General features: G+C 35.3%; 1 protein-coding gene across 1 annotated transcript; it reads right to left on the bottom strand.

Moving 5' to 3' along the window:
* Nucleotides 1–869: 869 nt before the first annotated feature.
* LOC145169181 (ABC transporter G family member STR2-like) lies at nt 870–4,160 on the bottom strand. Its single transcript, XM_079087754.1, has 3 exons — nt 3,672–4,160; nt 2,257–2,951; nt 870–1,854 (listed from the first exon to the last, which is right to left on the bottom strand). Exons 1-3 carry the CDS (start codon nt 4,158–4,160, stop codon nt 870–872), a joined length of 2,169 nt encoding a protein of 722 aa, XP_078943880.1.
* Between the last annotated feature and the right edge of the window lie 5,712 nt (nt 4,161–9,872).

Here is a 9,872-nt window from a genome sequence, read left to right as displayed (position 1 = left end):
TTCGATGAGAAATTAAACATTTTTATTGGTTCACTAGTTGTGATAGCCAACATGGGTTAATTTAAAAAGAAAAATTAAATATAAATGTCAAAATATTTAAGAATTTTGAATTCATAAGAAAATAAGAAAAATAATGAATTATTATAATGAAAATATTTATTATCTTTTAAATTTAAACAAATAATTTAAATAAATAAAAGAAAGTAATGAGCTTTAATTTTGACAATTTTGAAATTAAAAGGTAAGTTCATTAATGAAATTGAGATCCATTTATTACCATATTTATTGTTATTATTACATTAAAATATTATATGAAATTTAATAAAATACAAAAACCCATAAAATGACATGTGGAAAAAAATTAATTCAAAATAACCACAAAATTACATTTGACAAATTAAATGAGAATATGACAAGCAGAAAAAAAAAAAAAAAAAAAAAACTTTCATTTATTAGATCTTGGATGGAATCTTATGCAATGCACGTTCTCATTACCAGATGAATATGGGATCTTATGGGATCTTATGCCTCTTCGAAATTATGTTTATTCATCATCAAAAGCTTGCATAATATGGATGTCGAATTGGTTAGGCAACAAGGTAGAAAGAATGAAAAAGGAGCCTCATGTGTTCGGAAATAAAGGAAATAAATGTTTGGGTTCTCTCTTCAATTTTAAATTTAAAATTTAGGGGATATATATATAAAAAAGAGATGTGGAAAAATCAGGAGACGTACGAATTACGATGATGGATATGCCAACATAATAAGAAACGAAAAAATTAAATGAAATGAAAACGTTGAACACTTCATTCTTATTATCACCCAAACTAATTAATAAAAAAAAATACAAAAAATCTCTTTTATAATCTCTACGTCCTCTGATTCTTAGTACCAAAACGAAGAACAATATAAAACAAAACCCTGTATAAAACCGCCCACCCCAACATCACATAAACCTTAAACCACTTCGGATCTTTTTCATGATAAATATGCAATGATTGCAAAATATCAACTCCCGAAACATTCACCCCACCAAGATTCACCCCAAAAACTTCCTCTCTTTGAAACTCATTTATCAAAAGCCCTTCATACGGATACGTCATCGTCGATATCACATTCATCCATCTCCAAACCTTCGGTATATCATGACTATTCAAAAAATACCCACAAAACAAAAAGAACAACGCCGTGAACGCAATCACCGCAGCATACCCAAGTATAAAATTCGGAACAACCGAGCTCACAAACACCACGAATGAATTAGTCGAGAGTAAAGAAACGTAAAGAACGATCAAAAAGTACAAAAACGGCCCTTCGAGTTTTAACGCAAACCAGGTTAGGGCGGCGTAGACGGCGGCTTGAAGAAGGAGAAACGGTAGGTAGGTTATCAGTCCGGCGATGGTGTAAGAAGAGGCTCTGTATGCGTTGTGTGAAGTTTCACGAACGAAGATGAAGCGTTCTTGGATGAAGGCGGGAACGGCGTCGTTTGATGAGAAGAAGAAGAGACAAACGGTGAAGATGAAGAAACTGAGACGGTTTGTTATGCCTTGCATGGTTTTTCCGGGGTTTTTGAACATGGTGGCCATCATGAATCCCATGATTGTTAAGACCATGAGTCGGGAGAGAAAGAGTTCTGGTGTTCGCCGGATGTTTATGAAGTTCCGGCGGATTAGGATCCAGGTTTCTGGGAGGAATGAGTTTGGGAATTTGGGGTGGAGGTGGTGGTGGTTTATGGTGGTTGGAGTGGTGGAAGGGGTGCGGTAGTCGTCTTCGTTGAGGGTATAAGAGCTGCTTTGTGGAGTGGTGGTTCCCGATAGGATGTCAGCCGAGTTGGCATAGTAGCCACGTGATGCGCTGCAGAAAAAAGACATGAAATTAACATTAACAGATTATATTGTGTTCGATATATTAGATCTTGAGTCACGTTGGTGGGACATAATGTGCACCCAACAAGGTGAATCAAGAATAAAAAAATTGCACATCCAAAAAAGATGAGACTGTTACTCATTAGAATAAAATGGGACAAAAGTACAATTTTTTGTCTCAACCAAAATGATCATTCAAGAATGTGAGTAACTAATGTAGTAGCCAAAATTTGCTACTTTTTTTGGGACTAAAAGTGGGACAAGGACTCACTCTTGGCCTCTTTATGCAATAAATGTAAAAAATTATTACTTTTTTTCGGACCTAAAAAGGTGAGACAATGACTCACTCTCTGTGTCTTTATGCAATTTTCTAGAAAGTGTGTTCTTTTACCTTGTTGGAGTCGATGTTTTCCTATCATTCCTAAGACGATTCGGAGTTGACATAATCGATTGCATGATTCCTGAATGGCTCCATGTATTCGAATTATTCCACGGGCTTCTCACACTATGATCAAATCCCTTTTCTTGACCATCTTTTCCTTCCATGTGAAACCGACTCTTCTTCCCGAAGCTTCGATGGGGTGGTGGTGGTGTCGGGGTCATAAGCGACATTTCATCATCATCCGATAATTCTGGTGGTTTCATACCCGTAACCACAAATTCTGTTAATGCATCCACTCCATATTCTGATTGATCATATCGTTGAATAACATCAATCAAGAACTCAATCGGGCTTTCCCCTTTTGGAACTTTCCGGCCCATTCGACCCAAATGGAACCCAACATCTTTCGGGGACCCTTGGTACATGAGCTGACCACGAGCCAATATGATGAGGTGGTCAAGTAGAAGTAAGATACGTGATGATGGTTGGTGAATGGTTAGAACCACGGTGCTTCCGGTTCGTGCAATGTTGTGAACCTTTTCGATAACACTTTGAGCACTTGTCGAGTCCAAACCGGATGTTGGTTCATCCAGAAAAAGCAGTGATGGTCCATGGATGATGTCTACACCAATTGATACCCTCCGACGTTCACCCCCTGAGACTCCTCGGGTCCCTTCATCGCCTATGTATGTGTTCCTTGCCGACTACATAACAAAAAATGTATGTAAATTACCGGAGTTTTTTTATTTGCAAGAAATAACAATGTATTTTCATTGTTTTGTTTATTATATTTATAGCATTATGGTTTTAACTTTTTAATGCTACATAATTGTACATTGAAAAGTATATTGTTGTAATAGGAAAATATTGAAAGTGTAGAATGGTATAATATACTTTTTGCATATAGCCCTAAATCTTTTTGTTAATGCATGCAAATTAGAAATTTATTAAAGTCTAGTAATTACCGTATTTATTTAAATTTTCACGCGATTAAATTTGTAGAAACTACTGTATGTTTTTAGCCTCGTACAAAAAAAAAATAACTGTTAAGCACACTACGACAAATCGATGTGGCACGTAGCACCATCTTCACACAATTAAAGGAACTATTTTCATACAATAAGCATTCTTGAAATAATACAAAATCAGTTTTGACATTTTATCAAATTATGTTAATTTAAATTTTAAACACAAAACAAAAACTATTAACCACATTAACTAAACAGTTCTTGAAACACGTTCATACGTTCATGACAAGTCATTCATGTTGTAGCACCTTTTTTCACACATTAAACAAACTTAAAACGGCATAAAAACTAATTTTGATACACTTAAATTATGTCAATTGAAATTTACTATAAATCTATAATTGTAATCACAAAAAAATGACTTGTATGAGTTATTTAATATTATTTTTTACGTACCGATAAACCAAGTTGTTCGATCAATGTTTCAACCCGTTTCCTCTTTTCCATCTTACCAACTGACCCTAACCGAAAATCAGCAGCAAACATCAACGTTTCATACACAGTCAACATCGGAAATAACCGATCATCTTGCATGATATAAGCCGATGTTCTCTTAATCAAACTCGGGTTCATTTCAGATCCATCTAAAGACACTTTGCCCTTAAGACTACCACTTGCAATCCGACCCGCTAACCCATCCAAAAAAGTAGACTTCCCGGCACCACTCGGACCCATGACTGCAGTCACACACCCTTTGGGTGCGAACCCTGTGATCCGGTTCAATAAGTCAGCATCTTGGCTAACCCATTTGCCTTCATCTGTTTTCTTTTTCTTGGTCACAGTGTAGGTTAGGTTCACGAACTCTAACCCACCGGTGAACCCTGTTGTTGGTTTGGTTATGTTGATCACGGTCTCATGACGGGTGTGGTTATTGTTGTGACTCATCTGATTGGTTGAGGATTAAGGGTTTAAGATCAAGATTCAAGATTCAGGATTTTGGGTCGATAATTTTAAGAAAGTTTGGTGAAATGAAGTTGGAGAAGGGTTTAAGAAGGAGATTAAGTTTTATTTTTTTAATTTGAGTGGGGATTGGGGGGAGTTCCAAAGATATGGTACAACCGTACAAGTTGCATTGTGCAATTAGTTTCTAGATTCAAGATTGGATGCATCGATACAGATGACGACACTATTCTTGTTTCCTTCATCTTTTTTTTTTAATCTTAATTTCATTATAAGGTTACGAGTTTAAATCTATAAAATTATATGCAAGCAGCTTGTTGTTTGACGGAGGCATACTCATGGGTATGTAGTGTTTTTCCAATTTAATAAATGTAACGATTTTTACTATAAAAGTTTGTAAATTTAATTTAGTTGTGATATACAAACGCATATGACAAATATTTTGTTGTTGAAATGTTGAATGGAGTTAAAGCCGATGGTATCTTCATGATAGAAAGACTGATTGACAAAATTTTGATAAATAAGTATGATCGATGTTTTTTTTATTACCGTCATTAGTGGGTAAAGCAAGTTAAAGGACGGTGATGATAAAAATATAGATTTAATGAACTAAGGCCCCGTTTGATACGTATCTTTCCAGGTCCAAACAGATCTTTCTGACTGAATGGACCGGAAAGACTGTTTGATTTGCACAAAAAAAAGGTCTTTCCCGGTAAGATATGTCTTTCCCAGAAAGCCCCAAAATCATATATTTATGGCTGAATGGGCTGGAAAGACAATTATGCACCAAACTCCGCCTCTTTCTTTCTTTCATGGATTATTAATTTTTTTTTAAATAACTTTTTTTAAAATTATTTTTTATTGAATTGTTATTTTTTTTCATCATTCAGCATAGTCAATCAGATGTACAATCAAACAGCATGGTTTCTTTCCCAGTCAGAAAACTTTCCCAGACAGCACTTTACCAGACAACACTTTCCCAGACATAAACTATCAAACGGGACCTAAGATATAATGTTTTGTAGTGTACTATGTAGCCTGGTAATAATGTTTCTCTAGAAATATAGGAATATTTTAACAAATTAGTTAAAAAAAACACCGGTATAATAAGAGTCTATTTACGAATTAATAGTAAAAGATTAATCCAAACTCTAAAACATTAATAAGTATCGGGTTAATCACTTCGTATGGTAAGAAATTTGGATTTTTTTTTATATATATGACTAACGTTTACTTTAAAAAACATCATTTTGCCCAACAATAACTGGTCGATGATTCCTTTTAATGACTTTTCATCTCCGTGTCATCTTTGACAACATCTCCATTCCTATTACCTCTTCCCTACATGTTCATTAATTTAATTAATTGATTGAAATGAATAAATTGATCCAAATGGTGTTTTACTATGAAATTGCGTATCTGCAAGGCAATAGAGATTGATAGATAAACCAAATAACAAATATATCCCTTATCACACAAATCTCTCTCTCTCTCTCTCTCTCTCTCAAGCGGGAGAGGGGGGGTTGTGATAAACGGATTCAAGATTTCTCACGACTGGATATTGTTTGATTGAGTTACATAAGATGGTTGTTAGGTTCCTTTTCGTGTGCGTGGTGGTAATCAACATCAATGGCAGTGGATGTGAAAAAGCAACAAAAGCAAAATCGAGTGGGAATGGCAATTTGTCAATACTAAGAAGAGTAATTATGGTAAAGAAAAACAAAATGGAGTTGAAGATGAATCAAGAGGTAAGCCAATTAATCCAAATTTTAAAGATCTTGGAACGGTCTCTATGTTGTTATACATTACCAATTTTATGATTTTTTTTAAACTAAGGACTTGTGGACAACGTGTGAACAGTATGGGAGTTTGGTGGATGTATACATTGCTAGTAAATTGTCCAAACTTGGGAAATATTTTAGCTTTAGTACGATTCCTAAGGGTTGAGATGATAATGTTCTTGCTATCATGGCATTTCATATAGATTTTTATTGCTAGACATAAAATCAGTTAGTGAACCTTGTTACTATCCCTTTTGAACGGAACAAACCTCGTGGTTTGAGAATAGCAACGTACTTTAAGAAAAATATTTTATTTTGAAAGCAATGTTGCAGAAAGATTTCAGTTGTTAACAGAATAATTAAAACCAAAAACATAAGCATGTTCCCAAAACATCATAGTCTAAACTATTCCTAAAAGTCAATAAGTAAACTCCCAACACTCATCATATCATGTAACGACCCAAAAATCAAGGGTAAAAAATTTTGTTTTTAATATAGCCAAAACATAGATATCATTTATTCCAAACATCCAAAACATCGTTATTAAAACATTTATCAGAGTTCATCCCAAAATCATTCCATGCGGAAAACATGGGTGTGTGCACTGTGATCAATCCGAGCCCTTCCTTTCCAAACCGATGATACTTGAAACAATAAACAAAACTGTAAGCACGAAGCTTAGTGAGTTCCCCAGAGCATACCCCACACAATCCACATAACCACATAATCCATATCAGCTATAACAGCTACATAAACCATAACAATCACATAAGCATGCATATACACATATGAAGATGCCATGGAAACCCTCCAAGGTCTTATTCACATACTCACATAAATCACATCAACTACACAAGCCATGCATATAAACATATAGGGAAGCCATGGAAACCCTCCAAGGTCTTACACCGAGTGCCACTGGAACCCCCACGTGGTCTTAGCCCACTGCCATGGGAACCCCCGCATGGTCTTAACTAGGAAAGCCATGGGAACCCCCACATGGTCTTATATCACTGCCATGGGAACCCCCACATGGTCTTAGCCTGGAACGCCATGGGAACCTCCACATGGTCTTATATCCCACTGCCTCGGGAACCCCCCCGAGGTCTTTCCATGCAAGCAACACAGAGTCAACTAGCACATCGCATATCACATAATATCTAGCATACCACATATCACATAATAGCTAGCATACCACATAACATGTCACACCTCCGAACCAGACGGCGGAAACGTTCGAGGGCTCGCGTGACTTAAATTGAATATCATCACAATGGATATGAATGAATCATAACATAAACATCACCATGCATCAATACATTACAACTGATATTGTTCACATCCAGTACATTGTTTTAAATATTACACACCCATAACATAAATTGTTTAAGAGTTTTCAAAACATAGCTTCCTAACATACTTGATATTACCCTGCAGCTTACCTGTTACCTGAGAATACAAGTTATTTTGAAAAACGTCAACATATGAAATGTTGGTGAGTTCATAAGCAGGGTTGTGATAAAAATGATTTGTGTAGTTTATAAAACCCAGAAAATCCGATATTTTCTGAAAAGACAATTGTTTACCAAAGTGTGAAGATCCATAAGTTGATGCATGAATGATTTCAAAACGTGTATAAAAGGGAGTTTTGTATTATAGTTATAGAAAAATACAAGCGAGTGGTGTTGATTTCCTCGAAAAACCCGATGTTTTCCGATAACATAAAATATAATTGTTTTTCAAATTGCTATACCGCCACAACGAATGATTTTGATTACTCTTCCTTGATTACTCGGATGGTATTGGATTTAATTAATTATGTGAGTCGTTATAATCATGCATAATAATGACTAGTTCGTCTGTCTTGGCATCCTAATGTATGCCGGGATTGATCTTAAGATTTTGTCACCCTAGACTGGCTGAGTCTAACTGTAGCGAACAGCTGAGGTGTGGGGGAGTCACCCCCGTATAGATCTATACACAAACTCTCGCTCTCCTTCCAGGAGACTTTGATTATAACTACAGACTACGAACGACCCTTAGAGGTGTCTCCCGTTATTACTCACTTAATCCAAACAAAATTGATTACTGTTGATTAACGACCTGGATTTGTTTACTTTGATTTCAAATAAGCCTAACAGACACGGAGAAGAGGAATACAAGGTCCTGCTAATTACGCGTGTTATTTAAGGCTGTTGGTTACAAAGGACACATTAGCCCATTTCATATTTGATTAAACTTGGACCTTACTAGCAATGCTAATGGGCCACCAAGGCCCAATAGCACATATAAGCCATTGAGGGTCCCTTAAACATGTAATTGGGTCACAAGAGGCCCAGAAGACATGTATTATTATTAGCGTTAGGCCCAAAAGTCATGTCAATGGGCCACGAAGGTCCGATAAGCATGATTAGGATCTTTCAGGCCCAACTATTTGGATGTTTACTTGTTTTAGGTATAATATAATTGTTGGAAAGTTTGATTGACGATTGTTATCTTCGTATCGACACGAGACCGGTCGATTGTTTATAACGATATTTGGATTTATACGTATATTCATCTTTCAAATTTCATGAGTTGTAGTTTTTGGTATGTTTGACTCAATATCTTAAAAATAAAATAATTGGTTCCAAAATGTTGGTTTGACCCTTTTCAGCCCTTTTTTAATAAAAATAACAATTTTAGTCCTTTATACAAAAAAAAGACATTTTAAGCCCTTAAACCATTTTCTTGACACTTTTGACCCATAGACTTGTTCAAGTGATATTTTTAGCTCAAAACTTATTCTTTGGCAGTTTCAGCCCTTCCAGAAAAGTGTTTTTCGGTTAAAGCTCAAACTTTTTGCAACTTTTACAATTTTGGCCCAAAATCCAAAAACTTTACATTTTTTATCCTTTTTGGATAAGAAAAGCATTTTAACCCCTGAATTGGTTTTGTTTACACTTTTTACCTTCTGTTTTGTGAAATTTATCATTCAACCCCTTGAAAATTTGGTTTTTCGCAATTTTGACTCATTGGGCCGAAAAGCCCAAAATTTGGCCCATTAAGCCATAAATTTCATTTCTAACCTTTAAAAGAGTATGATATTCATAAAAACACTTATTTTTACTGTTTAGACTCTTTTAATCCTTGAGAAAACCGTGAATAGTAATTTTTCAACCCAACTTTTGTTTATTTGACAATTTAAGCCCAAAAATGGGTTTTATGTTACAATATGTTTATCATAATCTTAGAGGGTAATATTCTTTACTTGTTTAGTGTAACATAACTTAGATCATGTTTGTTTTCCTTCTTATGCCATAGATTTCGTGATTTCTTCCCTTTTTGTTACATATTTACCACATAAACACATATAATCACACATACATGCATAAAATCATACATAGCATACACATACACATAGATCTACACATTTTACTTGTATTCTCCCCCATAAAACTTATGAAAACCGAAAAGAGAGGGGTATGAACTCACCTTTGTTTGTTGTTTTCGATTTGAAGAAGAAATAGAAGAAGTTTGATGCTATTCTCGGCCTAGCAAGTTTCCTGGAGGATCTTTGGCTTAGATGAGTTCTAAGAGGCAAGATCACGAATTTGAATAGATTAAGAGGAGATTTTTGATGAAATGAAGTAATTAGATCATGGATTTAAGCATCAACTTACCTTAGATGATGGCTCTTATGGAAAATCCTACTTGAAAAGCTCTTAAATCTCGAAATTTTTTAAGAAGAAGCAAGAGTGTTCTTTGAGAGTGTTTGGAGAGAATTTGTGAGGTGTGTGTGTCTTTCTTTGGTGTTCTTGGCCGAAGAAGAAAAAAGAGGGGAGAAGAGAGAGAGTGAAAGGATGGTTGCTTGGAGATATGAGATGTTGCATGGAAGACCATAATATAATTGTGAGGTGGCATGTAAAAAGTCAAC

Source organism: Lactuca virosa, chromosome 4 (genome assembly GCF_052849685.1).
Source record: "Lactuca virosa cultivar CGN04683 chromosome 4, Lactuca_virosa_CGN04683_v6, whole genome shotgun sequence".
Lineage (NCBI taxonomy): Eukaryota > Viridiplantae > Streptophyta > Magnoliopsida > Asterales > Asteraceae > Lactuca > Lactuca virosa.
Note: the sequence above shows the minus strand (reverse complement) of the source record. Positions and strands in the feature narration are given on the sequence as shown.